The 17,785-nt window shown below is 41.5% G+C and overlaps 1 protein-coding gene across 4 annotated transcripts in view; it reads left to right on the plus strand.

Annotated features, from left to right (window-relative positions):
- Positions 1 to 17,785, plus strand: part of NPTN (neuroplastin) — a 58,238-nt gene that overhangs the window by 27,971 nt on the left and 12,482 nt on the right. For all 4 annotated transcript variants that reach the window (XM_042804042.1, XM_042804041.1, XM_042804043.1 and 1 more), the window contains 3 exons: positions 3,090 to 3,258; positions 7,635 to 7,729; positions 16,693 to 16,826. In XM_042804042.1, coding sequence (XP_042659976.1) covers positions 3,090 to 3,258; positions 7,635 to 7,729; positions 16,693 to 16,826 — 398 coding nt within the window. The remainder of the gene's footprint in view (positions 1 to 3,089; positions 3,259 to 7,634; positions 7,730 to 16,692; positions 16,827 to 17,785) is intronic.

The raw sequence follows: 17,785 nt of genomic DNA on the forward strand, positions 1-17,785 counted from the left end.
GAAAGGGAACATCAAGAGCACAACCTCTTTTCACTGTTCTTTATATCACAGCTTGTGTCAAATACCAAAACTCCAATGCGGAGAGGTCAAGTGCAACTTGATTTTTAAAAAGTTAGCACCCAAGAACTAGCATGCATCTGGATTCTATCTCATTCCTGATTTGGATAAAGCATTTCACTTATTAATGGTTGGGGGTTTTTGGTTGATTGATTTGTTTGTTTAACTTTAAAACAAGATCTTGCATAAAATAAGCAGTTTAAGTCATGTGTAAAAAGAGACTCTTCAGCATCTTGCTCTTCCAAGTGAACATATTTCTTTGGATGTCAGTGTCCCAGTAGTATTCCATTTGCAGTATGTCTTCTATAATTAAATCAGGCTAGGGCTGCCCAATTGATTTTTTTTTTTTTTTTTTTTTGTAACAAACAAATTAACATAAATGCAGGTAAAAGATGTAAATGAGACTGCAGTTGCCTTTAATTTTCTCAGCCTAAAACTTAAAAAGCTGCAAGTCGGACACAAAGGTCCCAGCAAACTCCAGCAAAGCAAGCTTGAGACAGCTGTAAATATTTTCTGGATGTTGCGGTTAAGCAGAAAAATAGGTAAGAATAGGTGGGAATTAGCAGTAGTAGTCATTGGAGCTGCAGGCAGGTTTTTGTTCCTGTATGCTCAGGCCCATCAGTGTTAGAGGCTTGCACAGGCAGCAGTGGTGTCTCTTGTAACAGCCCTCGCTGGGTGCCTCACAGTCTGTTACAGCAGCCTGAAGCCTGTCCCACCAACGTCCTCCTCCTAAAAGTCAAACACTGCATTTATTTCGCAGGCCACAGACTTGAAGACACTGCTTTCATCATCAAAGAAGAACATTTAAAATAAAACCCCAGTATGATCAGTGAATTCTAGCAAAAGTTATTTCTCTAGATAAGTGTTCTGACACTGAATTACTATTTCAAACACATTACAAAAAAATATTTCCAGAGTGCTGTTAGTGTTTTTCTGAGGATGCACACAAGCTTTTTGTTGGGAATGGAGATGCATATAGGGCTGTCCAGTAATATGGCTTTAACAAAACAATTTTGTACCCCACAGAGCCTAGACAGATCCTTGCATGATTAAAATTCCCAGTATGGGAACAATGAGGCAGAAACACAGTTGAAAAATGTGTGATAAAAGCAAGGTGTCTGTGAAGTGTCAAAACCCCCTTCCGTTACTACAGTACCTGCCAGTTTTTCTGCAGTTAAATGGCAGTCCTAGTTTTAAATAGCTGTGAAAATAAGGTACTTAGCCAGCCTGCTGAAGAAAGGGGGAAAGAATATACAGGAGTCAAATGGCTTTGTCAGGTTATTAGTAGGTAGCTATTTTTTTCTCCCTGCCTCTCTGGGCAATAATCTAAATATTGGATGGGTTAATGTTTTATGTGATGAAAAATGCACCGTTTCTGACAGTACTGGTATTTTCCACTTCTCCTCTTCTGTTTCATAATTTGTGTCCAAGTGTTTTGCAGATGAATATCCAAAAGACTGCCTGGATATGTCTAAATTTATATTCCAAATATGTTACCACAGGGCATAACAAAATTTACAGGATTAAAAATCCTTTGCTGACTTGCAAGAATCATGCAGACTTTCATTACTGAGCAACTTCCTCACCCTCCTGCCCTTTGCTGCCGACCAGAATGCAGAGGAGGCAGCCCTTGTGCTCAGAAAGGTTGACACTGTGGGAGTGTGATTGGTGAAATGAGCAGCTGGCAACAGCTATGTCATCGGAATTCATTTCACCCTTTAAAGTAAGGAAATACATCAAAGACAGAGGACACACAGCAGCATTTACATGGTAGAGACTGCTATAGCAGTAGCCTTTAGTTCAAGCTGAAACCATAGCCAATACTAAATCTAGATAATTTTGGAAGACTAATGTCAAGATTTCTTAAATTTCCTTTAAGCTTTGTCATCCTATGTTGAGGTTGTTTTTTTTTTTTTTGTTTTGTTTGTTGTGTGGTTTTTTTGTTGTTATTCCATTTGTTTGGTTGTATTTTTTTTTTTACACCAGAATACTTGAAACCAGCTGTGAGCCATAAGACCTTCAATAGATAGGTCTTTCTTCCAAGTTTGGGAAGAAACCTGTCTCTGACTATTCTAAAAATTTATCAGCCTTATTTGCAAAAGAGTAATAGCCATCTGCATGATCTTAAGAAAACATGGTTATCAAATGTAAGGACAGTGCCCTCATTAATCTTGCCACTTCTGAAAGGCTTTTCCCTAAAAAATGTGAATTTGTTGCTACCAGGTAAGATTGTAATACGAAACAGCCTGGGGTCAGTTCCTAATGCAAAGAGTCAAGTGTGTAACTCTCGTGGTCTGTTTATGCAATGAGGCTCACTTTGTTTTTTTTTCTCTTCATAAATGTTTATGTTAAAGGTTATTTTAGAAATGAAATTGTTCCTGACTCTAATTTTAACTTGGTGTATATTCTTACTTTTTATTGTTAAGCATTAAGGGCTGCTTTCAGGCATTCTTCCTCAGACTTGTGCCTTATTCACACTGGGTGCTTGCTTGAATTTCAGACATCAGAAAATTTGTTCTATATGAAATATCTTGTGTGCACAGGATATTTTCCATAAGTAGACATCAGTCTTTTTGCAGGGGGAAAGCCAGAGATATTATTCAGAAGACTGTCTAACTTTGAGGGCTGTGGTGTGTAGAAAATGGATTTGTTTTAAACCTCAACGTAAGTAGAGGAACCAAGTAATAGCCAGAAAGAAGCTGCTTCTGAACGACCAGCTGATCTGTTACGTATGGTCAGTAGTGTGTAAAAAATGATGAATGGTGTTACACAGAAATCTGTAGTGATGTTAAATATCAAAATAAACAATCTAAAATAAATCTCTTTTTTCCATATAGGAATGCTGATCCATAAGGTGTTGCCTTCAGTAGTGGTCAGCAGTTTTACTGTGACTTTCTCGATGTCTCCCAAATTAGTGCAGTGACATTCCTTGTGTAGTCTTTTTCCCTTCCCGATTCCCCTTTGAATTTTAGACTAGTGTGGCAATATTGCCAGTGAAGATTTGTTGCTATTTAACGTGTCCTTTGTTTCAGAGCCCAGGATCAACGCCAGCGAGGATGTAGTCATTCATCTGTACAGCCCGGCCGTCACATTGCAGTGTAACCTCACCACAAGTCCCAGCCCCCTTTCTGCCAGTTTCTGGGTGAAGAACGGAGAGGAGATCCCTGGCACTAGAAAATCTTCAAACACTACAGAATACAAGTAAGTCTCTTCAGAGTAGACACCCTGCTCTGGAATGGATGATGAGATGTTGGGACTCCCAGGGTCGCTGGTTCAGCTTCACAGTGGTCAGACAAATTGAGTTCATCTGCATTAGAGGCTCCACAAAAAGTACATGTCTAATAGTCTTAAAATGATTTTGGAATAATTGTTGTCTACAGCTGTCCCAGCTAGCTCATGTAAACATAATGTCACCAAAAACATACTGTAAACTTCTGTCGATCTAAACTCATTTAGTTCTTCTCTAGAGTACACGCGATGCGTGGACATAGGCACGGACACACAGTGTAGTTTTCTTTTCCTGAGTGTATTGTGCAGTCTCTGTCTTATGTCTTCATAAAGATGGATCTGCAGCTGTGCATTTTTATCATGCAGAGAAATGCAGAACATAAATCACTGCTGAAATCAGCTGGTTTAGTCATTTTCTGGCCTTGGGAGATGAAAGACGGTATTGTCTGAGTTGTTACTGAGGAGTTGTCAGACCACTACTATGAAATGACACCAAATCTTGATTAAACCAGTACAGCTGTATCATTTGTGCTTATTTGTCAGTACATCCACATGTTCAGCATCAATCTGTTCCACATGTGTATGCTCTGGCTTTGTTTGTACCTTCCATCTAAGGGTGTGAAGGAGAACAGAACCTGTACAGCCACCTCTTTTGTTTCACCGTAGCTTGCATTGAGCAGAAGTCCTTTGAGGGTTTCTGTATTCCTGAAATGGGGCTTTCTTGCCTTGGAGTTGATGAGAGCATGTGAAGCTTGCTCAGTGATGCCATCAGAAATCTGCTTTGTATGTGAAATTCTCTTGTTTTGTTTCATGGCGTTTTTTTTTTTTTTTTTTTATTCTCTTCCATTTTCTTCTCTTGATGCCAGCATGGATAGCAAATACAACTTTATGTTCAGTGTTAAGCTAAGATGAAGATCGCTTAAGAAATGTCTTAACCACTGGTGGTGACTTAGACTTTTTGGAGACATTAGACCACTCCTGGCCCTCTTACTCAGCAGTTATGTCAAAAAAAGGTGCTTATGTCTGGGCGAGGCCCACTCTTATTATACTGCATCTGGTTTACTGTGCCTTGTCTCTGCACTAAAGCAAGGAAACATACCCACATACTCAACTGCCTTTTTTCCGTCTCTGACAGGGCACTGTGGGCTCTTTACCACACTAATGTTGCTTACTGGCACTGGATTAAGAAATACTCGAAGCTTTCATTGCCTTAGAAAAGCACCCTTTCATCCACAGGATTATGGAAGTTGTGTTTGAGTCTGATAAAGAGGTGTTCAGATTTTTCCTTCTGTTTTCCACTTTAGCTCCCTTTGTGTTATCTGTTCAGTTTTGCAGTTAAAAAAACCCAGTCTAAATTAGTTCCATAATTACATCCTGGTTTTTATTCAGTACAGTGTTTAACACTGGGTCTGAGTTTTAAAGGCTCTGCTTTCTTATCTAGCAATTAACTTGATGAGCAGTCTTGTCCAAAAGCACCAGCCTGAGTGGTACAAAAGGTACATTGCATCAAGATTACTGTATTGAGGCTGATTTCTCTATAATCTCTTCCAAGCTACGGTGGGTTTTTCCTTTCAGATTCCTCAGTAAAAGACAAATTTAATTTACTTTCAGTTTTAATGTCCTGGAGAAGGAAGTAAGGTGGGCAGACTGTAAGAGAGTCACTTTGTTCCCAGTGAATGAAGGGTTGGTAGAGCATGGTGCAATCACAGGACAGTTTGAGAATTTGGGAAAGATTGTATTTGCAATGCAGACCTTAAATTTCTGCTCGTTTATAAGCTGCTTGGTTATATATTGTGGTTTCAGACTTTCTGTGGCATTTCTTTGTTGCATGTGGTCACACTGCATTAGATCGGTCACACTGCATTTGATCTGTTCATTAACTTCTAAATTGATTTGGTTACTTACTATTTTTTTTTTTAGATCCGGAAATACCAAATTCGTGAAGGGAATGTCAACATCATTGTAGTTAAAGAGGTTATTTAACTTCAGCATTTTTAATAATGATTGATTTATCTCCTGCATTGTACTGAAAAAAAATATTTCAAGATGTGATGTTTTGCTATGAAATAGTTAGCTCAATGAAGTCCAGCGTTGTTTACCATTCGGAAAGCTTCAGAATTTGTAAGTTAAACTACATACCTTAAAAATCCTGCTTCATGCAGCATTAGAAGTTGAACACATCTTTCTTAATTCTTCATTTGATCTTGACATAGCTACTCTTGCTGGAAGGTAGCCACAGTCAGAACGTTCAGAGTTAAGTATAGCTCTTTAGTTCACCATTTTTATTAAAGATTTGGAAGAAGTATTTGTAGTGTATTCTTTCACAAGCAGAAAGTGCCTGGAAGTGGTTCTGGCCACCCTGTGCTTTCATTCTGGAGACCTGTCTCCTAGGCTACATTCCTAGTTTGGAAGAGAAAAGTAGTGATTTCTTTCTGAATTCCTCATCAGTTAATTCAGATCTGAGTAGCAGGTCACTGAGCTAAATCAAAGAAAATGGTATTTTGGGTGTGTTTGCATCTGCTGAAAAGTCTACATCTACAAAAAGCTGGACTCTTCCTAAAACCACAGGAATGAGGGAAGTTGTTGGTTAAGCAAACTTGTTTTGGGTGCTTGTTTGTCTATAAAACCTTGCAGCTGTATCAGTTTACACTTGCTTTAATGATTTATGGTAATGATATTCTAGTAGAGGCTGCTGTAGTTTCACACTTTAAAAAGAATCTTACGTAGAGCTGAAAGAATAGAATGTCTTCCTCCCACCTCCTCTTTTAAGCATTGACTACAGTGGATAAAAAGCAGTGGTCAGAGTGTGATTATTTAACTATTAAGGTCCTAAATACTGTTACAGAAATCCGGGTATTCCCTGCCTTCCCTTGCTACTGCAGAGTTTTACAGTAGTTTAGAAATGGAAATAGTTGGGTGGAGTTGTGGCGTTGGGGCGGGTGAGGCGGGCAGGGTGCGCAGGCGCCTGCGTCCTGAGGAGACTTTGCCTGCCTGCAGTTTAAACACCGCCGCTGCTTTGCTGGTTGATACTAAAGGATCATTCTTTCTGTCATTAAGATCATCTTTAACTGTGGGAAAAGAGGGTGTATTATCATTTATCTGACAGACCTGTTAACTTTGTAACTAACTTTAGACTTTCACCGGTGACTCTGGAAAGTGCTGTAAACACACTGAAGACTTGAGTCAAAGTATTGTGCTAAACTGAGCCGCTTCTTCCATGGGTCTAAGCAGTTTCCATGTGTAGTTAAATTATTTTATTACAGTGCTCTTCCGCAGGGTTTCTGTTCGTCTGCATGCTATTTACTTAATGTGTTTAAAAAAAAAAAATTAAAAAAAGGCAAGAAGCCTTTCAGTAAAGGGAGAGAGTGATGGGGAAAACTATCTTATTCTGTGCTGTGTGGAGATGTAAATTCTGTGTCACGTCATCGTATGCTTCTCTAGTCTAAGATGTCTTTTGCAGGTAAATATGTGCAGAACATGTGTAGAGCTTTTAAGTCATTTGTATCCAAAAGCTTTTCAAAGGACAGCAAAAGCTGGTGGACTTGAAGTTAGCACCGTCTTAAGTGTAAATTCATCTTGGGGTTTTAGTGGTGGGTTTTTGTGTGGGTTTTGTTTGTTTTTTTTTGTTTTGGTTTTGTTTGTTTTGGGCTTTTCTGCATTTGTTGCAGCTGTGATTTTCTTTTGGTTGGTTTGGACCTGTTTTTCCCCTCTGCTGGTTGTTATTGCATTAGTCTTTCCTAATTTTAAGTGGCAGCAGTTTCCTATGTGGTGTCTTCCTTCATGAGTTGACCAGCTTTTGCAGTTTTTCCACATCCAGTCTGAATCGGAGAAGACTATTAATGGACCAGTCTCATATCAGTTATGAAAAAAAGACGACAGCTTATGAGATGGCAGTGTCAGCCTTGATTGTATCTGTAGTCTGTGTCTTTCCAATTGGCCATATATGATTTTTTTTTTCAATGCAGTTAATACATACAAATCACGTTCTTCCCTCAATGGTGGGGGATATCTGCCTCAGGCTAGTGACTTGAGGATGACTTACATCAAACTAACTGTCGTGCATAATTAACAGGTGTCAGGCTCCTTCTTTGCTTTTAAACTAAATGCAGCTTCTTCAGCTAAATTGGTACTGACTTTCCAGGCTAGAGCTCACCTTTTTTCTAGGCAAAGAACATCCTTTATTTCAAGGAGGTACATCTGTACAACATACTTTGAATTAACAAGTAATAGCTGTGAAATTCAGTTAAAAGATTCAAGTATGGGGGTGGGAAAATAAACTCCTAGCCTGCTCATTTTTGGTTGCTAACACAGTACTTAACATGGCTCATGTGTTCTCTCCCTGTCTGCAGGATTTTGAAGCCCAGAGCAGAAGAGTCAGGGGAATACTTGTGCGTGTTTGTGTTTTCAAACTCTCCTATAGCCAACGCCACTATAGAAGTGAGAGGTACTCTTTTTATTTTTGTTTTGTTCTGTTTCCTCTCCCTGAAAGTGAAGTGCTTTCACTGCCTCTGTACAAGAAAGCTCACTCAGGAGTCCTTTCCTCGTGAAATAGAGCCTGTGTCTGATCCTTGGTTACGATTTCAGGGGAATTCTTGCACGTAGTCGTGGGGAAGGATCTCACAGATATGGGAATGTGACCATTGCACTGGTGGTCAGTACAGAGGGTACTAAAACACCTTCTAGCACGTGCTTCTGCACTCCTTTGGTAAATCTGGTTAATTAAATGGTTAATTAAAATTGCAAGATTTACTAGGATTGCTATTCCTGCCTGTCCAGCAGGATAAAGATTGCTGTAGAATATATCTGTGCTCATGCAAAGGCAGCTGTGGTTTCCTCCCTGATTCACAGTAAATGAGGCCACCTGAATGTATTCAATGTACTTTGAATTTGTCTGTTCTGAATAGGAAAAAAGTAAGAACCAGCATCTCAGTGTGGCTGCTTGGAATTGGGTTTTGTCTGCAGAGACTACTTCAGTTGCCGAGAAAGCCTGAGTTCTGGTTAGGACCGATGTCTTGTACCAGACTGGAGCTTTCTACTTTCATGCACTTTTTTTCTGTCTTGTGCATGTTAGTAGTCTTCTGACATCTTTTGGACCCTAAAATCATGGACAGAAGCTGCAAAATGTGAAAGGTTTGCACCAAGTTTTACTGTAGTTGCTGAACGAAAGAACACAGTGTTTTAGATGTGCAGCATAGAGGTAACATGGAGACGATGGTGTTCCATACAGTGTTTAAATTGCAGTTGTTTTTCATTGAATAACTGTGGAAATCACCAGCCCCCTGCCCTGCAGTAGCCATGGTTTGCCCCTTATGAGCTGCAGTAAGATAGAATCGATGCGTCACAGCTGCTTTTGTAGTCAAAGGCAGATGAGTTCACACAAAAACGCATTAAAAAGTCTTGCGACCAGCCTGTGCACATCGAGGACTCTTCTGATGCTTGTTTTCTGAAGGTGTACTGTAAACTCGTTTGAAATCTAAGTTAGCACTACTTGCCATCTTTCTTACATCCCCAGCTTAAATGCCGAGTTTCCTCCGCTGCTGTTTGAAAAGAGCAAATGGGAAGGAGGGTGCTTCACACTATTTTTCAGCATCCCTGCACCAGTGATGCAGCCTATCATGATCTATATTGTGACCATTGTTGTTCAGATTAGGTAGCACACATCTGTAGCAAAAGCTGAAAGCTGACCTCTTTCTGCACGGTCAGGTTCCTGAATCAGAAGTGAGGCAATGGGAGTAATTCAGCACTCTGTGTGAACTGACAAATGCACAGTATTATCCTGAATGCCATCTCTCCTCTTCAGAGAACATCACCTTTTGAACCGTACAAATGGTTTCCTGGGGAAGAGAAATTTTGCCATATAAGTAAGCATTCTAACTGATTTTGTACCAAGAAAAGCTTGCTGATTTCCTGTGTCGATTTTAAAAAAGTTTTTTCAATGATCTTGCATAAAACAACCTATCAAAATATATCCAGTATTTAACCAAATCTGGTGCAGAAGCTATCTCTGCAAGGAAAAAGGAAATCTAAAATATGTGCTCATGCAAATGTACCACAAGTTCCTGTTGGCCTAGGATAAAAAAAATCTGACTGCACCTCTAAAAATAATTATTGCCTTGCTTATAGCAAATGGAATTCAAACTTCTGTTGTACTTCTGGTGAGCTTGTCTTCTGGGTATTCAAGGTACATAGGTGCAGGTTTTTTCTTGGTTTGAGGGAATTTTTTTGCATTCTGCAGTTATGCTGTAATTGCTAAATCTTCTCATATTATCTTAATTAAGATCTTAAGTAATTTCCACCTTCTCTAGGCTGCTTTGGGTAACAAACCACTTACAGAGACAAGAAATTTGACTTTGGTAATAGATTAAGACCTCTTCCAGCTTTTTATAATCTCTCAAAAGACCTTTCAGAAAAGTTTGGCCTAGGGCTTCTCTGCTCTCCGGTGCCAGGTGGGGACACCAAGAGAATTTGGCAGAGAGGTTTATAGGGAGATAGGATTTAATGTTGTAGAAAGAAAAGCCAATATATCTGGTTGAAGTCCTGTTGCAAAGGGCAGAGGGAGAATTAATAACTAATCCTACTAACAACTTTTCACAGGTAATTTGCATAGAAATACAAGTGAATAGCCATCAGTTAAAAGTTAATGACTCCAGCCCCACTCTTGGGGGGTATTACACCTGCAGCTTACTTGGCAGTTGCAGTTCCAGGACTCGGTAACCCCGTTCCTCCAGCTCCTCCTTACAGCATCACAAGAGTGGGCCTCAAATTCCTCCTTGGCAGAGAGAAGTACCAGGGGTTGTCTGGAGCGGGAAGTACCTTGTCAGGTCTTCTGCAAAGTAAATTGGAACTGAAAAGCAGCTTTCCTATCTGACTCTTGTTACTTGGAAACTTTTAAAGCACAAGTTAGAGAACTTTGCAGTCTTCGTGCAGTCCTAGCACCGTACATAAATTAATTCTGCTCAGAGAGTACTCATTTGAGTTACTGCTCCTGGAAGAGCTATACAGTTACACTTGTGTGGTGTCGCACATATTTTCTTGGATGTAAATGTCTCTGAATAATATCCATGCTAGTTGCAAAGACTACGCAAGCTTTTTTTTTTTACTTTGCAAAGGCAGGCATTCTCTGCGATTCCTGCAGTTTGGTGTAAATATCCTCCACATTCTGCCAAAGCAGTTCTGGTTCTCAAAGCAAACAGATTTTTGATACTACTTGATGTGTAGAGATGTTACCTAGTTGTTAATCAAGGAATAGGTGATGTATCAGTGATGCATGGATCTTGTTTGACCATGCAGATGCTGTGATTTAATGTTGACCTGCATGTGTGGCCTGACACAGTATTTGTGTAAATTGTACACAAATTCGATTGCTAATCGTAATTATATTGCAATTTTTAACTGCTGATGCACATAGAAAAGATGGCTCTGAATATGAAAGTGCTTGTGGACCAAAATAGTGACTTTCTGACAACTTGCGAACAACTTTAACAAATGCCTCGCAGCAGATGCAATCCAGGATATACCAGTGCCATTTGCCTTTTATGTAATGTTGCCTTTTTTTCTTCCTGACTCTACATGTGCTATGTAAGAAGATAATGCAGAAACGTGAGCATCGATGTTAGAATTGCTAGGTGTGCTTGTGTATTTAACGCAGGTTTTCTTGGTAAAAAAATTACTGGGGCGGCACTAGTGTAACAGCAGTTGACAATAGTGAGGTTTTAATGTCAGTCTCAGGGTATTCCCAGGAATGGCATCAGTCTGGCTTCCCTCATACACTCGGCTTTTAGATGAAGTGTCTGGTAGAGACTGTGAATATTCTTGCTCAAATCCTGAGAGCTGTGTGAGTGCAGCTCTAGGCCTGAAACACCAGGCTGAGCAAATGCTGATATTGGGAAGATTCTGCCTTGAAACAGGGACCTTCTCCCACCCTTTGCTTTCACAGTGAAGTCAGCTGGCTGAGAGCATTGCAGGTAACCAGCTCGTGATGTATGATGTGGTTATTTTCGGCAGGGAGGGTGATGATGAGCCTGCCAGGCACTAGCCAAGATGCAGCGCGCTATCGACTCCCCATCTGGAAGCAGGCTTTTTTTAATTGCTCTGTTGCCACACAGTGGAAATACCTGTGGTGCTTTTGCTGTTGTTGTGATACTGGAGCTCTGAAAACACGAAGATTAAAAGAAAAAAACAAAACAACAAACAACTCTGAAGAATTCTGCCTCTGCAACCTTTCTGCTCTTACCAAGATCCGGGGTGGAGGAGGAGGAAACAAGTTTTGTCTTTCTGTCTTCTGATACTCCACGAACTTGTCTGGTGCAGAGCAGCAGCAGTGAGAACCAGATAGGGAAGAACACGCTGACAGTTTCCCCTGGCTGCCCAGAAGTAGTGCAGACGTTGCGACTCCTGGGGTGTATCTGTTCTCTCTGCCCTGCCTTCCCATCAAAGGCTCCCTTCCTTCCGTGCTCCTGCACAGGTGGAGCTTTGTAATGCCCCTTCCTTTACGGCCTTTCTGCTGTTAGCTCATCAAGGGGATTCTTCTGATTTCCCTCCTCGCCCCTCACTCATTTTGCACCTCCCCAGCTGCTGTTGATTTCCCAACAGCAAGTGCTCAGGCCAGTCCTGTTTGCTGCTTCCGAGAGACATAAAACTCACCACTTCGGGGGGGCAAAAAAGCTTATTATCCCCCCTAGCTTCCGCTGAGTCGGACGGGCTTGTTTCACATGCAATACCTGCACTCAGAATGTTCCTCTTCTACTTCCACCCTGGCTCCAGCCCAAGCAGCATGCTGGAAGAGGAGTGGTTATTTCAGCACCCTTGGAAGATGCTGGTTTCTGGACTCCTGGCTGTCTTAAGAAACCTCTGCTGCAGTTTCACGACGCTGTGCCAGAAATAAACTATGAAACGAGGCATTCTTTTAGCACAACTGCATCTTAGATTGATCCGAAGCATTACACAGAAAATGCATGTCACATTCTCCCTTCTCACGGTACCTTTGGTGTCTTAGCTCTGCCCAGGCTATAAAGGTAGACATGGATTAGAATTACAATGCAGGAAAATAAATCTTCCAGAGCCTTTTTACTAGGTCACCCATAAGACATAATAGTTTTTACGTGCAAGAATATTTTTAGGTGCTTTTGCCCTTACTTTAATTTTGTCTGTTAATGGGAAAACTTGAAGGGATTTTTGTTAACTGGGACACGGTTTGCACATATTAGTTCTCCTCTCCTTTTTAGTAATACTAGTAAAATATCTTTAAAATACCTGGAAATTAAGGGCAGAAGACTTTCAATATATCAAGAAATGACATTGCATGCACTAGGACAAGAAACCTCCCTCTTTGCAGGCCTGTATTAAAAACTTACCATTCAGAAAGATGCTGTGCAGTGTATTTTGTGCCTGCTGGGTACTTGAAGCATGGAGGTCCAGTGTTTATTCTGGCACAAACTTCCTTTCTCTTGTGATCCAGTTTAAAGCTATCAAAAGAATGATGCTTATCAGAAGTTTACTCTTGGGTCACGAGTGGCTAAATCTGTATTTATTTTGATTTTTTTTTTTCGGTAGCAACTTTTTAGACTTAGCTCTGCTTCTCTTTGCCCTTCCATACGCTGTTTCAAGCAAACCTGCAGTATTTAGTTTTGCTGTTTCACAATGTAAGAATAAAAAATCTTGCCTGCTTTTATCAGGGGCATTATCTTGGTTTTGCTGATGTAGGAGCTGACGTAGCATGTTGTGCCCACGTCTCCACAGCCGACAGTATCTGAACAGAGATGTGGATTCTGCTGCTTGAAAGCTTGAAGTGAAATCCAATTCCTTTCTAAACAAAGCCTGCTTCGTTCTGTGCTTTATCTGTTACTGGCATTGGAACAGAACGGTATAAGAAAAATCTTGACTTGAAAAGCTTCACAGGAAAACATCGCTCCGTTGCTAAATCTGTGACTGAGGTCAGCTGCAGCCATATTTTAACTGTAGTTTGTACAGCCCAAATACACTTAGCCAAACAGTTTGGTAGAATAAGTACTGGATGAAGGTCTCGGCCATATCTTGAAACTGGCTAGCATCGTGCTCTGAACCACCGATGTTCCCTGTAGCGCTCCCCTTGGACTGCGTACCAAAATAGTCCCTGTCCTGGCAGAGCTGGAAATGGCTGCTGCCTAACTGTGCCCAGCAAGGAAAGAGCAGAAGATATTCTTGTCACTTATGCTCTCCTTGGCATAACCTGGCGAAGATGTCCTCCTCTTAAAGAAACATAATTATCTCTTGGCTGCAGGAGAACACTAGGTCACCCTGCAGCAGAAGTTAAGGTGTCCTAGAAAGCTTTCCCTCTTCCTTTTTCTTTCTTTCTCTAGCAGCAGCGTTACAGAAAAAGTGGGCCAGCTGCAGAGTGCTGACTTACTGCACCCTTTTCCCCTGCAAGGTTCTGCTTTGACTCGCTGTCTGCTGGTAGATGGCAAAGAAAATAGAAGTGCTGACAGATGGAGACTGTGTGGGGCTTCAGCTTTAAGTTGCTGAATCCTATTTCTTCTTTTCCAAACGGGGATAATTTGCAATCGCTTTTGACAGCCCCTCGGTGCCAGTTCTGGGACAGTCGCCACCTAAAGCCTGTCTCTTGTCCTCTGCTGCTGCTGGCCTTTCATTTTTATTAGGTTGGCTGAGATCTCTGCATATCATCCTCGAGTAAGCACAAACTGCAGGGAAGTCACTGGGCTTCTTTGCTCCCACCTAAAAGAGAACCTTCCAAGCCCAGCAAGGAAGAGATGATGCTTTTTAGTAGATCATGAGGTGAAATTAGCTTCTTGTTGAACCACCGTCTTTTGGAATAAATGTTGTATTCTTCTTTGAGGCTGCAGACAGTGGTCTGAAAGGACTTTGCAGGTGCATATTGGTGCTTAGTATCCTGAAGGTGTAACGCAGCACACTCAGCCCTAAAGCTTGATTTATTTTCTGCTTGGAGACCTTCAGCTTGAAAACTTAACTTCCTCCAAGTATTATTGCCCCTTGTAGGCACAGGTGGTATGTGATCACTTAGCAAGTGTGGAATGTTCTTTCCGTTCCAGCTTGCTTCAGTTTCTATACCTGACAGCTTCTTTTTGCACAAGACCAGAGAACTGTAATGACGTGTCTTCATTCAGTTCATGTTTTATGTCTCTTGAAGTATTTTCATATTTGATGTGTAAAGATATATTTTAGGTATCAGTTTTCTTAATGATAAAACTCCTAGCTCCTTGTTCTTCTAGATCATGCTTATGGTTAGCATTGTCTTGCAATCAGTCAGCATTTGAGCTTGCTATATGATCATGTATATTGAATATTGTTAGCAAAGCCATTATTTTCCTGTGTGGATACTTACAGGTTTTGATCGATTGCTTCCTTCACCTTCTTCCTTATGGCATGATACAATGATAGTATTTTTCTTAGGTAATGAGCTCTTTTTCAGCTCCCTGATGAAAAGGTGTTTGTTTAAGAATCAGGGAGGGAGGGTTGGCGAGGGAAACAAAAAAAAAAACCAAAACAAAAAAAAAACCCAAACATGCTTAATATACTAAAATACTTAATATATTAAGCTACTTTAAAATGGCATAACTTCCTGACAGGTTCTACCAGAAGCCCTGGAGTTAGTTCTCACTTCTGGCAGGCAGTATCTCTGTGAAGGAGCTGGTCTCTGCATCTTCTGCAGCAGCGTCCAGCGTTCAGCTTGTCAGTGTGTGCTGGCAGCTCGGGCTGTTCCTGAGCTGGAGCAAATCACGTCTTAGAAAATGCAACTAAGAATTAATAATTCTGTAAGCAGCAAGTGCATGTGTCTTGACGTGGCAAATGGTCAGAACTTGTGCAAAGCTCACGTGTGTTGGAAAGCCTGGTTGAGTTTACATGGGCGTTTTGAGAAAAGCCTGGGTTGATCAGCCTCTCCTGATGGTGTCTTTTCAGGTGAATGTGCACATACAAAGGAATACTGTAGCTTAAGTATTCTTACAACCATGATTTTTCTGTTGTTCAGAAGCTTATTTTAATTCTCACTCTAACAACATTATCAATCAGCTGCATTACTGTCCGAAAAGAATCTTGCAGGGGTGAGGCGTGGGATGCTTTCTGCGTTTGAAAAGCCCCTTGCCTTTGAAATAGGATAATTCCTTTAGCACTTAAGCTTGCCGAACATTTTCCCCAAGAGTTGTGATGTAATTTTGGGGAAGAGCAGGTTCAGCTGATGCTGTCTGGTTGCACAAGATGTTTTGCTTGTTTTTGTTTGCTGTGGCTGATCAGAATTGTGGTACTTGCTTAATTATTTTAGCTCGCGGCTGCAGATAAGTGGTCGGTCACAAACCTGTACTCCCTCACTATAGCTGTATGTAGGGGCGACTTATGGTAAAGGGAACTCTCCTCAGATAGACCCTTGTAATAAACTCGAGTGCCCGGGGGTCTCTTCCTGGAGCACTCGGCTTAGATTTGGACTGGATTAACAGATCAGCGTCCTGCAATCACACAGCAGGTCATGTGTGACATAATTAGCAAGCTCGAAAGCGAATGGGCTTTAAAGGTGGTCACTACAGCACCAGAGCCATCTGCTTAAGCAAATGTTCAGCTCGGGCAGTCCAGTGATCCACCGTAATCTCCCGTGAGGTATTAGGCTGCAGCGGGCTGCTGTGACAAACGTGGCAAGCAGCAGGGACGTTATTTATAGACTAAATCGATCCAGAAGACCCTCTGCGGATATTTAGGGCCGTGTTTTGCTTGCGGTTGCCCAGTCTCACCTGCAGCCCTCCTTAAAATATATGTGTGCATGGGCTAAATGAAAGGATTCTGCGTTGGAGGGATTTTGACTTCTGCGGCGTTACAGGCACCCAGCAGTACCTGGGAGCAGCGTCGCTGTAAGGTGTAACGAGTCACAGCGGGTCTGAGGACCAAACCGAAAATCTTCCTGCAAGGAAGAACACCTTGATTCGGCTTTCAGAAATGCATGTGAAGACAGTGTCAGATCAGAGTCCTGACGCAATGGGCAAGTTGTAACCAGAATCTGACAGCTCTGCTTCAAAGCTGAGGGTACTGCAGGGCGGCAGGGGCCTCCTGGGCGGTGGGGAGGGAGGCGCGGGTGGTTCCCGGCTTCCTGCACTGGGGAGGGGCTGGGCCATCTTCATTTTGTGGGTTTTTGGTAGATAACTCAAGTTTCAGGTTGAGATTTCTCCCTTGTCTGTCAGTTTGTCTGGCAAACCAAGCCTGAAGGACGTTCTTGCAGATCTTAAGCTGAAATGCTGCTTGGAGAGACACGGGAATCACAGTTTTTCTTCTCTAAGATAGACTCCGTGTGGGAAGGGAGCAGCTTCCAGGGAGCTTGTAACTTGCTTTCTGTTCAGATTCTCAGAGCTTGAAATAACCCTTTCTTCAACGAGCAGCTTGTAAATGCAGTTTTTTTCTTTTGTTTCGTAGCTACTCCTGACATCACTGGCCACAAGCGAAGTGAAAATAAAAATGAGGGGCAGGAGGCACTCATGTACTGCAAGTCTGTGGGCTTCCCCCATCCCGAGTGGGTGTGGCGCAAGAAGGTCAACGGCGTATTTGAGGTAAGGAAACCAGGTTGTCAGGCATGCATTAACCTGCCAAAACCCCCAGTAAGGAAGGAAACGAGCACCGTGGGTTTAGGGATGTATTACTTAGGGTGCCCTATAACTTCTTGAAATGCAGTTCCTCAAAAGTCTGGTACGTTAGTGAGTGGAGCTGAAATTTCTCAGCAGCAGGGAATATAAAATGAATAGTTAGGTGGTGGTTGTTGTGTGAACAGAGTTGCTCATTGCATTGCTGCTGGGCAAAGTTACAAGCTGTCCAGAAAGATAGTCTGTTCAGGGTATCTGCTACAAACGTGACTTACAAAATGTGACTTTTATTTTAAAAACGCATTTGGTCCTAAATTTCTCAAACTATTTTCCCGTTTTACTGGTTGAGCTCACAAGAGTTAATGTGAGGATGTGGCAGTGATACCTACTAGTGTTTCAGTGATCATATTTCTTCCATGTAGCCACTGATCTAGTGAGCAAGAAAATTTGACCAGCAATTGGAATAGCAGAAGACAAGCTGGAAGTTGCTAAATCCTTCAGCCCACCTATTTTTACGTTGCTGTATGATCTGCCAGAGAGGTATCAGTTTGATTATAGATGAAGAAAAAATGTTAAGCAAATAACAATATGGGTTGATTGTTCACTGTTAAGCGTGAGCTTAAAGTTTTATGGGACAGTGCTCTCTGAGTGACTTACCAAGTGCTGCAAGTCATCAGAATCCTCTGTGGTGTTGTGCAGATTTCCCTTCACACCGTCTTTCTGGTGAAGTTATCTGATAAATACTTGACCCAAGATTAACTTTCAGAGAGATCAGTTTTGCCCCTTTTAAATTCTTCAAACATAAGCAACTCTGAAAGTCTGTTTTCAAATAAAGAATACAGTGCCTTGAATTCCAGCTTCTCTAAATTTTCCTCAAGTCAGTGGCTTAGGCTGCCTGACCGCAGATCTGTGAGCAGTGCGCATTTTTT

Source organism: Tyto alba, unplaced genomic scaffold, assembly GCF_018691265.1.
Source record: "Tyto alba isolate M040663 unplaced genomic scaffold, T.alba_DEE_v4.0 Super-Scaffold_41, whole genome shotgun sequence".
Classification (NCBI taxonomy): domain Eukaryota; kingdom Metazoa; phylum Chordata; class Aves; order Strigiformes; family Tytonidae; genus Tyto; species Tyto alba.